The sequence below is a fragment of the Bremia lactucae genome, linkage group LG9 (genome assembly GCF_004359215.1).
Source record: "Bremia lactucae strain SF5 linkage group LG9, whole genome shotgun sequence".
Taxonomy (NCBI): Eukaryota; Oomycota; class Peronosporomycetes; order Peronosporales; family Peronosporaceae; genus Bremia; species Bremia lactucae.
This window is the reverse complement of record NC_090618.1, coordinates 1,490,989-1,505,655: the sequence shown is the minus strand read 5'-3', so window position 1 is coordinate 1,505,655 and position 14,667 is coordinate 1,490,989. Positions and strand designations below refer to the sequence as shown.

At 47.1% G+C, this 14,667-nt stretch overlaps 2 protein-coding genes across 2 annotated transcripts; both read right to left on the bottom strand.

The window, feature by feature from the left end:
- Positions 1–324: 324 nt before the first annotated feature.
- CCR75_000819 (uncharacterized protein) lies at positions 325–3,291 on the bottom strand (the record flags this gene model as incomplete). Its single annotated transcript, XM_067958925.1, has 1 exon — positions 325–3,291. One exon carries the CDS (start codon positions 3,289–3,291, stop codon positions 325–327), a length of 2,967 nt encoding a protein of 988 aa, XP_067819548.1.
- A 79-nt stretch (positions 3,292–3,370) lies between these two features.
- CCR75_000820 (uncharacterized protein) lies at positions 3,371–5,296 on the bottom strand (the record flags this gene model as incomplete). Its single annotated transcript, XM_067958926.1, has 3 exons — positions 3,371–3,571; positions 3,638–4,960; positions 5,059–5,296. 3 exons carry the CDS (start codon positions 5,294–5,296, stop codon positions 3,483–3,485), a joined length of 1,650 nt encoding a protein of 549 aa, XP_067819472.1. The 3' UTR covers positions 3,371–3,482.
- Between the last annotated feature and the right edge of the window lie 9,371 nt (positions 5,297–14,667).

Here is a 14,667-nt window from a genome sequence, read left to right as displayed (position 1 = left end):
GACTTGCCAATAGTGATCTGTAGCTTTCTGACTTTGGCGGTCTGCTGAACATCATCGTTGAGACCAGCGCATATAAACGAGTCATCTCTGGCCTTATGAATATAGGCTTCACCATAACTCCTCGTATTAGAATTTCATTGGATCAACTCAATTAACGGCAAGCTTTGCTATACGTGAATTCAGCACCAACGAGAGTCCGCCAATGAAAACAAGAATAGACTCCATTTTTATCGGCATTCCAAGACGTCGCTAGTAGACAAATTCGAGGATGCCGTTTGTACGAGAATTTTCAATTTTCAAAAATTGTGTTGGCCGACCCGTACATCATGAAGACAATTTCGTGGCTGCCATGGCCAGCATATTGTTTTGAATAGCTTCAGTGACTTCAAAGAAACCATCTAATCCAAGAATTGACGCAAATGTGCTATCCAAATCATGCAGCTCTATATGCGTGATTTCCCATTCGGCGAGCATAAGAGATGTAGACGGTACTGTGTCCACCGATTTTTGAATCGCTTGACCGCCGACATAGAGTTTGCAAAGAATGTGCTTCACAACAGCTGCGTAGTTCTTACAGCTTGTTTGACAGTAATGGTCCATCGGACTGTTGGATAGCAAAATGGTCGCCAGTAAGTGACAAAATGCCAAAGCAGGTAGCTTTCCTCCCGTCGATTGATCCTCAAGCCATGACCAATCAGCAAAACAAACATACGGCAGCTTTTTCAGCGTAGAATTCCAGAGAAACGCAAACGCCTTGCTACCAAACGCATTCAATCGAAACGAACCAAACTGCGGACATAAGCTCGTTACTGTCAGCACGTCAAAAAGGAGCACAAATAAATATACAGCAGGAGAAGTGTCCGCATTGCACTTCATCGCTGGTAAGAATGAGCCATAGTGAAGGGTTCGCACCAGATTCCATAGCACATATCCTTGCCGTCGTCTCCACGCAGAAATGGCCACATCCTCGTCTAGACTACAAGACAATGCAGCTGGATTGAGCGACAATACAAGACCTTCCGATAAAGACTCGTCTGAGGACTGAGCTTGCTCGGATAAGTAGATGTTCAGTGCTTTAATCCAAGAAAGACGCGTCGTTGTAACAACATCGTCAAAATTATCTCGAAGTTGAGTGGCGGTTATTGCTTCGCTGATCCGAGATTTAATCTTTTTACAACCGCTTTGCCCATTCGAAGCCATAGCTTGGAGGATACATTGCGTCAAGTGCAATGGAAAGCACTGCAAGAAGACATATTGACGCTGAAACCGAAAAACCCGAGACAAATCCACGCATTCTTCGGAATTTAGTTGAGTAAAGCAATGTGTCCAATAAACATCAAGATCGGGGGCACCACCTAAGCAAAAGTACAGCAACAAGCCCGTTCGAACGTCTGATTCGTTCTCTAAAACATCAATTATTTCTTCTTCATTGGTATTCAGACTGCGCGTCTCAGGCGGGTACGCGGCAATGACGTTGGGTGACTGCATGGTGTCTTCCTCATCCAAGACGACATCAGGAGGAGCTCTGGCCCCATCGACTTCTTCGTAAACGCTCTCATCACCGAGGTCGTCCGAAACGTCATCATCATCTTCATCTTCTTCAATAACAATAACTTCTGGAATCTTACGAGGTTGGCGACTGCGACGAGAAATTTGATCGAATTGCCCGTATCTGCTGCTGCGTTCTGCGACATTGTTCTCCTTGTCGTGAGTACTCGGGATCAAGCTCAAATTATTCGATGGCATCTCGGCCACTTCCGTTTCATGTCGTTCTACGTGCTCGTGGTTTTCCACACCACCGAAATCTCTGCGCTGATTATCGCGTTGGCTATGATTGAGATGATAATTTGAATCAGTTGTTGTCTCACTGCGAGGCAAATTACTGCTCCAAGGACGACGACGAAGTGGGCTTCGACTACGACCTCTTTGAGATATATCCCATTGGATGCTATCATGTGCATTAGGGTCAAGAGAAGGCACTGAATCATTATGCACTAATTCATAGCTCGACGTCTTCTCTCGACAAGTTGCAATGGATGGTGCTAGTGGTATATATTCGGGCTGATCAGGCCCGCTGCACCAGACAGGCTGATCTTGTGGACGCGCTTGCGGTAATTGGTGAAGCTGGTCTTCGACTCGCCGTATCCATTGGGTAAGCTCTCGCTGATTACTTTGTGAGTCAAAAAGAGCGTCTTTAAGTCGGCCAATCTCCGTAGCATGCAGCCTCGAGTCGTGCCCCAATGCATTAAAAAGTTGCGTACTCAACTCTTGAATTCGTGCTTCAAAGTGCTGCTCCTGCTGGCTTCCACGCGTATCGCTTTGCTTGACCAATGAGGAGATGTCGGCATCGACGGATTGAAAATCATGATTAATACGTCGCAAATCCTCGTAAATTCCACTTAAATCTTTCTGTCGAACCACATCTCGGGGTAGACACAATGGTAGCAAATTCCGTTCAAGACGCAGCGTTGTAGCCGTACTCTCGTCCCCTCCATTGGCTGTATTCAGCAATCTCGATTCCATCTCTGTCTTCTGTGACTCATTGTCAACAACTTGATTTTTGAACGTCCCCCAACTCCCTCGTTTACAACCTTTTTCCTCTTGCGTCGCATTCTCTAAATTTACAACATGTTGTCGCAATGTATCCACTTCCTTGTGTGTAACCATTTGCGCCACCTCATGCGTCAATCGATTGTTTTCGTCAGTTAAGCGTTGTATTATCTTCTTCATCGTTTTTATCTCTTTTTGCAAGGTTTTGTCAGCTTGGAATTGGACCATCACTCGCTTTAATTGGCTCTGCTGGGCTTCAAGTTTCGCGTTCTGTTCTTGTCGAAGTTTCATTAATTCGTCCTCGTATTGCTCCTGAAGCTGCGTCAATTGCGTCATGAGAAATTCTTCATTAATACTGCCTTGTCGAAACTTTGCCAGCTTTTTATGCATCGTGATGAATCGCTTGTCCACATGGTCCAACATCATCTCGTGCGAGCTCTTGGAACTCTCCGCGGCCTTGTCTTTGGCTTCAAGTGCTAGTATCGCACGCTCCTGAATCTTCTTTACCTTAACGAGACAGCGCTCGGACTTTTCAACCGCCGCCTCCGCCGTGTCATCCACTTTTTCGAGCTCGAGGCGGACGCGCGCGCACTCTCGCCGCAGCTCTGACATGTCCACGTTCAAGGCGCGATACCACATTTCAAGTGTCTGAAATTTATCCTCAATCGACGGGAAAGCAGTCGATGTAGCCATTGGATTGAGATTCTTCAACCGCTTACGCTTAGATGCTGTCGACGCCATAGGATCGAATGATGGTCGCTTGTTTTTACCAATCAAAGCTTTAAAATTATAAAATTTGAGATTTTGAGATTTGTAGCGACTTATTTTTTGAAATTCGATAAAGCAGATAGTGAGGGGTCTATTGTCTTTCATACATTAATTTCACTTTGGCTACGCTGTATCAATACGCAAGTCATCGCATTACATGTATTTTACCCGGCGCCTTCACTAATCCAGAAAAGCCGGTGCTGTTCCAAAAGCCGTTGCTCGAATTGTTCTGCAGTCGGTGTCGCAGTCTCATCTACACAGAGCACACAACGTTATTACGCTACTCGAAGTACTAGTAAAAAAAATAATCATTTCGTACCTCGGTAAGCACTTAAACGACCCGATAGACTTGATGAACAAGACGAATAGTGCGGGCTTTGACAAGGCTGTGCCGGACGTTGGTCGGCTGCAGGAGCATTTTCTGTGGTCATGAGCCAATTGTCTTCGTCGGAGCGTCCTGGACTCGAGTTACTAGATTTGGAGCTGCGTGGATGGCGTGGACGTGCATAGCAAGCATCTGAAACAATTGACAAGACTCCAGGACAGTGAATATCGTCACTGAAGTCATGTTCGGTATGCGGCAGATTATTTGAACATAGCCGTGTCGCCATGGAGAATCCACCGCTGTGAGAAATGGCAATGGACCGATGCTCATCTATCCTTTCGCCACTTCGTCCTCCAAACCACCTGGGCTCGTGTGGCAACGGAACTTTTGAGCTCTTTCGAAAGCCAACCCGTGCCATACTTGGCACTAAGTACTTTGTCCGTTCTTTAAGTCGATGTATATCCTTGAGAATCTCACACATGCCGGACCTCATGTGGTCCATCTCTTCGTGGATCCGTTCGGCTTCGTTGTCCTGTACATCTTGAACACACGCCATTTGCTGCATCAAAAGCGTCTCGAAATGCTGTCGAAACGACAGATTATCCTGCACAAGCGATTGCTTCAATTGAAACATTTCAGCATGCAATTTATCCAGCATTTCAAGTGCGAGATTCATTCGCTCAATCGACTCGGGTGGAGTCGAACTTTCCAAGTTACTACACGACGGCACGGAAGTGGCCAATTCGCTTCGAATGACTCGTTTCCGGACTTGAATCAGCTCATCTTTCAGCTCTTTCACCGCTTGCTGTTTCGGATTCATCGCTTCAACGTCCGTAACAAACGACTCGGCTTCGAGACTCGAGCTATCCGCCAAACCGTCAAGTCTTGATGCTAAATTGTTCATCTTTTGCAAGCAATCAAGCCGAAAGTCTTGCAGCTGTGTGATCGTCACGTCTCGACAACGTTTCAGCGTGTCTACCTGTGCCGAGCAGTTGGATAGCTGTTCCAGTGACTCCTGAATCAGCACTGCATTCTTCGACGAACATTCCCAATAGTCCTTTTGCAATGCCGCTAGCTCCTTCGCCACAGCGTTCAATGCGCCTAATCCTAATAGCAATTGTTGCGTTTCTTCTTCGCGTACGTGAAAGTTACGCTTAAGTGTCGTCACGCTGAGCTGTAGCTGCTCATTCCTACGTCCGATGGCCATAATCTCCTCTGTGATGTCTTGTACAGGAGTACAAAACACTCCTTTACAATTTTTCTCAATCTCACTTCTTTCGACTGAATACTGGTTCGTTGTATCCCCTTGCTCCTGTCCTATTCGTTACCATAGCGCAGTATACACAAGTCTAAATTAGAATAAGCACCACAGCTACAGCTCCCTCGCCAGATAAGAATCGCTACGGCTTTCGTACCGCAAGTAATCTGTAGCTTAGAGGACGTAGCGACACCAGCCACGGGGGTCGTTTCTGCCTTCTTCTTCGCCTGCGTCTTCTGTTCACCTAACGCTTCCACGCGCGCCCGCTTATTAGAGTCTCGCGTCACACGCTCTTGCGTAATGACACTGTTGGACGAAGCGATCTTACTCTGAGAGCGCTGCTTCAGCTTGCGCATGGAAGTGCCGTCTCCGTTCGGGCTCACAGATGCGGTCATACGAGTTATGAGACCCCTTTAACAGCATGATTGGCCGTTTTGTATTTATTCTTGATACCGGTTCTCACAAGTGTACCGGTGAGATATCAGTAAGAAATGCTGGGCAAACCAGCTATTCGGCAATGGTGCGCAAAAAGAGGAAGGGCGTGATGAAAGAAGCGCACGCGACGGGCGCAGTTGTACCGAATGGCGTGAATTTACGTCTGATAATGAGTCAAGTGCCTTCGAACGTGGCCTTGCCTGCTGCATTAGGTGACAGCGACTTGGCAGCGTGGTATGATACATTGTGTGCGGCACACGGTAGCCTCTACGAGCAACTTAAAATGCTGCAGCTGTTTCGTGCCAAGTTGAAAGGTCTGGCGACAGAAGAGATGAGCAACATTATCCTTTTAATATGGCAACTCGTCTTCCGGCTAAGTGTAGCACCGATTTCGTATCCGTTACGCAAGAATTTCGGATTGATCTTGAACGTTTTGGAGCAAAGCGAAGGACCTGTTTCAAGCGAGTTACGTATCGTTGCGGCCCAAGAGCTACGGGCGTATCTTACTACCTTATGGCACGAATCAGATGTACCGCATCCAACGACTGAGCAGCGCGTCACGTTGTTAGATCGCATGCTGCATTTGGTCGAGTCGCCATATCTAGCTCGCTTATTGGTAGAAAATCCCGTGCTTTATGATGGAACGAGTGGAGAAATGGAGCACTTGCTGCAATTCATAACGTGCTGTGGTGACCAATTAGAGGCTTTAGAAGCGCCAATTATGGCGTATCAGAAGACGACGTTCGAAGCTCAGAATGAGCCCGAGAACGAGGCGGTAACAGTTTCGACCAATGGGATCTTAGCTGCCTCGGAACGTTGTGGTCATGCTTTAAAGAGCATTATAATAGTAACTACAATGAAAGAGGTATTGGACCGTCGGTTACAGCAGTGTTGCGAAACGAGTGTAACCATGGTAACCACAGCTCTTCTTCGTATTGTAAAACATTGTGTGTTACTGTTACAAACTCATGTGGTCCACAAAGATCTGCTGACCCAAGCAGGACTCGCATACTGTTTACTGCTACGAATTCTCCTAGAACTAACCGCAAGATCATCGTACGATGCGACTCAACTGCTGCTACAAGCAGCGTATCTCGAAATGAGAAGTATCAGCACGGCGTGCCTTAATGATTACGTGCAACGACACGTTGAGACAGATATGGCAAGTTTTGGAGGCCTTTCGAGGCTCGCAGTTTACCGTGGTTTGCTTACTAGCCTTACGAATGAAAGTATCGCGGTTCCAGCCGAAAACTTTGGAATTAATGTGAACTCTTCATCCAAAACAAGCGTGTTAAATACAATACTTTCAAAAGTGCAGCAATATTGTGAACACGAATCCCATACGACGCGTTTATTCGCATTTCAAGTCCTTGAAGCAATTTTACGTCGTGCTGTACTGATTTTGCAAACAAAAGCGTTGGAATATGCTCAGGATCTACCTCTGATATCAGTTGGTACCTTGACGACCATAACGACGTCGGTACTACTGAATTGGGAACATCCGTCCAAAAAATTAAACCAATTTATGGCCACAGTCTTTGCTTATATTGTTGATTATCAGGTGCTTTCTAGTGGCTTTAAGGACTGGTCTAATGTTCTTCTACCACGGGTCGTAGAACTGCCACCCACCAGCCGAGCAAAGTACGGATCATTGGCCCTTTTAGTCGACCAAGCTGGAGCTCAGCAGGTGCTTCAGGCATGTCCGGCTCTACTGTCAACGTTGCTTGCAGCCGTGGGTCAAAAAGACTACGCTGCACCTGCTGCGGCAAATTTATTTGCCCAAATTCTTGACAATCTCGCTCAACATCAACGCAATCAACGTGACAAATCGACATCATCAATCACAGACAACGACTCGGTAGCAGCGTGGCGCCATCTTTGGCTGTCGGATGTTATTCAAGTACTCTTTTCGCCCGACGCAAATCTTCGTGCACGTGTAGCCATGTACGTGATTCCCCTTTTATTAAAAAAGGATTCAGCTTGTGTACCAATCTTGCTTCAGCGTCTTCGAAATCAAGCTACGAACGCTAGTGATCGAGACATTGCCTTGTGGGCTGAACTCGAGGTACTCAAACTCGCACGGAAAAAGATGGCTCCTGAAAAACTCCTTGACGTGTCTGCGCACGCAATTGAGCTTGGCCTGTGTCATGCCGATGGCAAAATACGAGCGACAGCGTTTGATGCATTGTGCGCGTCGCTCAAATCAACGAGTTTGCCCACGGACAAGGAGTTGCAATTAATCAAGGGCTATTTAGTTATCAATGGTAAAGAGATTGACCCTGCTGGTCGCATGAACACGCTCATTGGTCTGAAGACAGTTCTCATTCGTATAAACGAGACCATACGTCTCGCTAGGAAGAATCAAACGACGTCAGTGATTCCGTATAATCGCTCAAATTGTCGCAATGAATTGGAGACCGCCAAGTCGTTTCAACACTGGGTGGAGCTCTTTATTGTCGCTTCAATATACCCTGGAGCGTTGCCACAGCGAATCACTTTGGGCCTCGAGTTATTCTTGTTATACGTCCAGCTCTTTGGTCTCATGCGTCAAACCACAGAATCGTCGTTTCCAAGTCTCTTGTATACAAAGCACACGGTTACGACGCTGTTTCATATGCTCACAAGTGCGTGGGATTCCATCCGCTCCTTGTCGTTCACAATTCTCGACCTTTTCCCAGATGATTTACCAGGGTATGCAACGCGTCAAGAGTTGTCAAATCTTCTCACATGGACAATTGGACTCTGTGGAAGTCCTCGTCAGCGTGAAAGCGACGCTGGAGCGATTTTTATTCGACTTTTATTTCAAAAGTGTCGTGTTGCGATTCATCGCTTTCAATTGTCATTCCAACCCTCGTTCGAGCTTCAAAATGGTGCTTTGAAAACTTGCAGTGCAAATCCAGACATAGCTTTTGTATTGCAGTTGACAGACATGATTTTATATCGCATCAAAGCCCTCAATCCAGTGGAGCTTCAACAAGGCGCGTCGCCACTTGTTCACGGCTTTTTACTCGCACTTCACTACATTTTAGACAATCTCGCGTTCGATCCACTTACGACGAATGACGCTTCGGACTGGCCGCATGCGATCGCGCAGGTTTTCCATGCTGTTCACGAGTCCATGCGTGTGTCGCTTGCTGTCGTGGGCGACGCGACTTGTGGCGTTGGTGACCAAGAACTCTCGGCTTCGTTTGCTGGTGTCGTGGGTGAAGTTAGTACGGTCGCTAAAACAACGAGTTCTGCTTTACGAGTCGACTGTCGTGGCCATTTGATCGTTGAGACCAGCGACTATGCTCTGAATGGTGCGAGCGAGGACGATAACACTGAACAACGTGCTGTCGTTAGCAGTTGGCTCGCCGCTCGTGAAGGTGGTGCGATTCTCAAGCTGCTAATGAATCGCGTACCACTACCCACGTCCGCGTCACGTACAGACCATGTCTCGTACTTTACTGTCGAGATGGCTCAGCAAGGTGGCGAGATTTTGTTAAACGCGCTATTTGAATTGAAGCACAAGGGTGCTGTGGCCATGGCATATCAGGCATTCGAGGGAGTTTGTGCTGCTTTCCTCGCCCATAGTGAACATCATCCAATGCTCAGTGGCTTGCCTTCGTACTGGGCAGAACGTTTGCTTGAGCGATTGGAACGTTCCGAACAGCATTTTATTTTGCGTCGAAGCTCTGGCTTTGCATTTAGTTTTGTGGCGATTCTTCGAGCAGAGCCACGCAATGCTGCTGCCGTAATTCTCCCGAAAGTCATGGCGACTTTGCTGCGGCTCGCGGGTGAAGACACGGACGCTGCAGAAAAGGACTCGTTACATGATCACCATTCCTTGTGGCGTGCTCGAGTGCACGCTTTAAACATTCTCAAGCTAATTTGTCAAGATGGAGTTTTGGCTGACGACGTGGCGCAGTATGTTGTCGCCATGTTTGAACTCGCCGTCCAAGGATTCGAGTGTGGGTCCTGGGCTGTTCGCAATTCGTCGATGATGCTCTTTGCTGCGGCAACGCAACGTGCGATCGGAGACAAGCGCATTGCTGACGGGAATTCCCATCAACTCGTAGCAAGCACCGACGTGTTCTCGCGCTTTCAGAAGCTACGTAGCGTGCTCGGTCGAGAGCTAACTAGGATGCTTGCGAACGAGAGCAAATCAACCAGTGCGCTTGGTGGAGCTTCGCCGCCTGGACTGTACCCGCTGCTATTGTTTCTAAGCCGCTTGCGACCTGGGGATGAGGAGGATCAGCGAGAAAACGATGCAGGTGCTTCGTTTAAAAGCAATGGGACTGGACTCGCCACTTTTGTTCCGCTTGTTCTACAATGCGCGTCGCAACCAACAATGGCGATTCAATTCATGGCTTCCAAAGCATTGGCGTCGATTGTTAAAGACACGGACGCTGCGTCCGTGGTACTGCTGCTCTTAGCCAAGCTTCCCCGCGGTATTGGTCGTGCTAAAGACTCTGTCGCGATATCCCACAACACTGTCCACGGTATTCTCACTCAAATTCGTCATCTCTCAACGAAACACTTGGCTAGAAATAGTCCATCGACGGTCCGTCCTACGTCGGTTCAAGTGGACTTTTTTCAAGTCATAGCATCCCAAGTACTTCCATCAATCATGTGGCTATGGGCAGGACCAGACGCTGCACGAATTAATGTCGTAATTCGAGCCGAGGTTGTCGCTATTATCGATGTGGTTATGCATTTTTACGCTTACGATGTTTCCAGCGTACATGACATGTTATTAACGGATGCAGCTCGAAAAGCATTTGTTCAGACGACAGAAGACATCCAAGCAGAAGTTGAGCGGCAGTTGTTACAACGATGTGCCTTGCATCGAGCTGCGGCGTTGGTACTGTCAACACGTCCAGGGATGTACGCATTGGATCGATCCTTAGTCTCGACTTGGTTTTGTTTGTGGACAGCATCTACTAGCATCAACTTGTTCAATGCTGTCGTAAAGGAATTCCTTGTATCCAACGTGCTTCAGATTCGGAAAAAGGCTATTAAACAGTTTGCTCACAAGCTGACCGTAACCGACTTGACGCAAGAACAAAACGTCGAGCTGCAGACTTTTTTAATTCATCGCTTTCAGACTGAAACACATCCAAAGATTCGAGCTCGACTACTACAGCTACTGGAACAGTGTCCATTAGACCAAGCAAGTCTCAAAACCCAGACGCAATTACAGACGGAACTCGTACGTACTTTAAACATCTCAGCCGATCCTCGGATCCTCGCGCCAGCATTAAAGCTGCTAGCCCTCGTAGTTGTCAACTCAACTAGAAAGTTGTCTACTACTGACACTAAAGCGTTGTGTCAGACTTTATGCCAAGAAATTGAGCTGCGGTCCCACGAATCTCAGTCACTGCTTCTTCGTGAAGCTGCTGCCTCGGCACTTGATCGTAGTGGACTCCTTGTAATGCATAAGGCTCAGGAAGATAGTGCGGAGGTCGTATTTAACGGCTGGATGAGCGCTTTGCGACTGCTTCAAGACGATGACAAGCGTGTGAGAGCGAAGGCACGTCATGCAGTGCTCTATGCGCTTTTAAACGCCACAGAGAAGCCAGCATTTCACGTTGATTCCTCCCAGTCGGATGCATCAATTCTACCTGTTGCCATAAATTTCATTGCTAGCTTGTTTGTGAAAACGAAAGACGGCGCGAAGAATTTATCAAATGTACTGATGAAACTCATTGACGCAAATAGTGTTCTTCAAGCGTACACTGGTGCTGCGGGAGCCAAGGCACTTGATTGGAATGATTTGTACCGCCGGATTTTTGAGTCCGAGAGCAATAATTACTTTGCCGAGCAAGATGTTGTTGCACAGAATTGGATTATTGCTTTGTTAATTCGTGCGGGTTCGGAGAGTGAGCGAATACAATCGTTGCACGCGTTAATTTTGACGGCCGTGGAATGTGTCTTGACTACGTTGATTCACGACGCGCAAGCGTGTCTTGACAAGAAGAATCAGTGGTTAGGAGGGATACTTTACTTTCCGGGTGTGTTTGCTCGTCTGTTTGGACTTCTTGCCGCCGCTGTCGCAATCCTGACGTCTTCTTTGCATCAGCTATCGACCGAGCTTTTTTCGTTAGCGAACAAAGTTCGCAAGCTTGCTCGAGAAGCGCTTCAGTTTTACGGCAAAGACGATGGAATGCACCCTTTCTTGATTCGAGCGCTGGAGTTGCTGGCTTCAAATCAAGAAAATGGCTTGACCACACAAGGTGCTGAACCGGTGAGAGATTTGCTGTATTTAACCCCGGATTGGGCTGCCTAAGTTCGACATGATTTGACTATCTGTAAACATGAACGGCTATTTTTGGAGTCTAAACGTGGCAGATTATGGCTTTTTAGCCTTCGAAATAATACTTTTTTTTTCAGAATAAAAAGCCTTTTTCTTGCATTGCCACATCCAGGGCATATGTGATTGTAGTACGTTTTCTGTTGATCTCATCGTTTTTGTGTTCATCACGGTACCTCGCCTATTTTAAGGCCCGCCAGTTGTAACGGGGTGTATCGTTACATGAAATTAACAATAAAAGATTGTTAATTAATATTATCCAAAAGGTAAATCCATCGCATGAAGCATGCAGGGTGTTGATAGTGCTGCGCCTTCGGCTGCGGTTCGTGCAGCCGCGGGTGACGCACTGTTATATCTTGCGGCAGATGGAACATCTACCGTAGTATCTTCCACTCGCACAACATTAGATGTTGCGAGTGCACGTGGTGATTCACCACGTGAATTCGACCCCTTTTTGGAGGTCGACTACGAATGCGAGTCGGACGAAATCGCCGACTCGGGGATAATAGAACAGTCGCCTGATAGACGTCAGGCAGCTGACTATGAGCCTTCGAATGAGAGGGCTCATTCTTATAGACGAGTTAATAGTCTATTTGGATCCGACGATGAAGATGATCCCTCATCGCCCATTCCGTCTCTCGTACGGTCATCTGCACCTGTTTCTGTGCAAGGTGATGACGATGGCGTAAGCCATCGTAATAAAAGTTCTTGTTGTACCCCTGTTCCAGTGGGTACTACTCAGGGAAGTGAAGACAGTAAAATGTCACATCTTGCCCCTTAAAAGAAGCCGTGGCTTCTGCTAGAACGGCTAATCAATAGCTTGTCTGGAGAGACTACTCCTCACAATAAATATCCCTTATTTATTGCGACAAAGCTACATGGCCTTTATCCCAGCGCGAAGAACTTTCGCGCTGAGGAAGATTTCTATCTCGATGCTTTTCTTAAGCATCGATGGTTTAGTGGCAATAATAAGCGAGATAAAGTCTCGCTTATGCAAGCTTGGAGTGCGTTCATTCGCAATGTCAAATACATTGGACGCGAAGCCTGGCTTTAAAAACTTAACGCAAATCGCGTTAAGTTTGAGAAACTCCAACCGGTGCAAAGCATAAATTGCATCGGTTGTCACGTGAGGCTGAGCTTCCATGCCTCACGTGGGGTGATCCCTGTCCGTGTTGTGTAGACAACTCCAAGAGGGTAAAAGGGGATGTTTATTCCCTTTGTTCGCCCTATCGAGCGGTTGGAAGACTATTCGAAGATGGCGTACTCCATGTTGGAGTACGAACGGAAATATCATGCTGTTCGCGATGAGCTGTCGTCAGCTCATCGTAGTTTCGAGGATATTCGGAGCCGGCATGAGAAACTTTAGGTTTAACATGAGAATCTGGTTCACGATCACAAGAATCTTTTAGGGATTCTTGAAAAGGGTGGTCAGATTCGTCCTCGAAAGAAGCCGCGTACTGATGGTACGGGCGGAGCCGACCAACGTAAAACGTAGGACGTACGCATCCTACTTGGCTCTGCGATGCAGTACACGGAAACGCCCAATGAAATTGGGTAGTAGTTTTCTGCTACCCACATTAGTGACTTAGGTAGGTTTACCGTAGAGAGTAGCACTAGATCATTAATATTAAATGAATGAACATTTTCTCTTCCATGTTTGTCTGCATTCCGTTTCTGTCGGTCCACTGCGTTAGGAATGGAATCCTGAACGAAACGGATTATGATTCTCGAGTGAGCAGAAATTCTTCTGCTGACATATTTGTTTGTCTTTTTCAGTGCGCTTTGTGCGTACTGCCATGAGATCATTTTCTCTTTGATGTCGATACAATCGACATTATTCGCGTCGTTGTTAATTTCGACGCGTGATGAGCATGAGTCATAAATGGTTTTGCTCGTCGTAGTCCACGCGCACATTAAAAAAGAGGATCGCCCCAATCGGGTGGGTATGCGTGGATGGCGTAAGGCACCCAGGAAGAACGATGTATGCTTGTAGACTCAAGAACGGAATTGTTGATGGCGAAATCGACCATCGGTAAAATCTCACTTCTATTCGGATACGATTAGACATAACCTCGAAGTATCTCTTCGAGGACGCGATTGAAGCGTTCCGTCTGACCATCTGTCTCCATCTTGGCGATTGCAGATCAAGGCAGACCATTCCATGTGGTCTGTGGTGCTAGCGATTTTGCAATCGGCTGTGCGTTAATGCAATACGATACGGACGGCGCGGAGCGCTTCGTCTGTCACCAATCGCGTCGTCTGCAACCAGCTTAACGCAATTACACAGTGCATGACAAGGAAAGCATCGCCATAAAATATGCACTGGCCTTTTTAGGATTCTATCGCCTCGAAGATAAATCGTTCATCGCTAATACGTACCATGCGTCATTTCGCACAGCCGTAAACAGCCCACGCCTCTCGCAAAGAATGGCTAGTGGCTATCCTTCTTCGCGGAGTATAATTTCTTCGTGGAATATAGACCAGGACGCATTAATGTCGTCGCCGATGCGTTGTCATGCCGGCCCGATTTCGAGCCTGCTGCACATTCCAACAGTGAAAATAGTCCCATTGTTGCAACAATCATTACAAGTGTTCCGCCGTCAACTTTGATTGATGACATAAAGAAAGCCTACACAGAAGATAAAAACCTTCTGCGCTTAATGAATCATCGATGAATCCAACCAATAAATCTATTTTAGATTCACCGGCTTCTTATCGATCGTCATCCGATCGATACATAACACGAAACTGATTACTGAACACAGCCGTTGCCGGCAACACCCCACGTCGTCGTCCCAACACACGATTATTTGCGCTTGCGCATCATGTATGAGTGTCACGATGCGCCAACAAGTGAGCATCTAGGACGTGAGAAAATTTATCTCACAGTAAGTCGCGACTTTAACTCGCCCCGCCAGTATCAGTTCGTGCGCAAGTACATTCGTGCTTGCAGGGTATGTCAACGGGTGAAGCCTAGCCCTTCTTTTCGTGCACCTCTCCAACCTCTACCACTTCCGGCAGAATGTTGGCAGTCCGTAT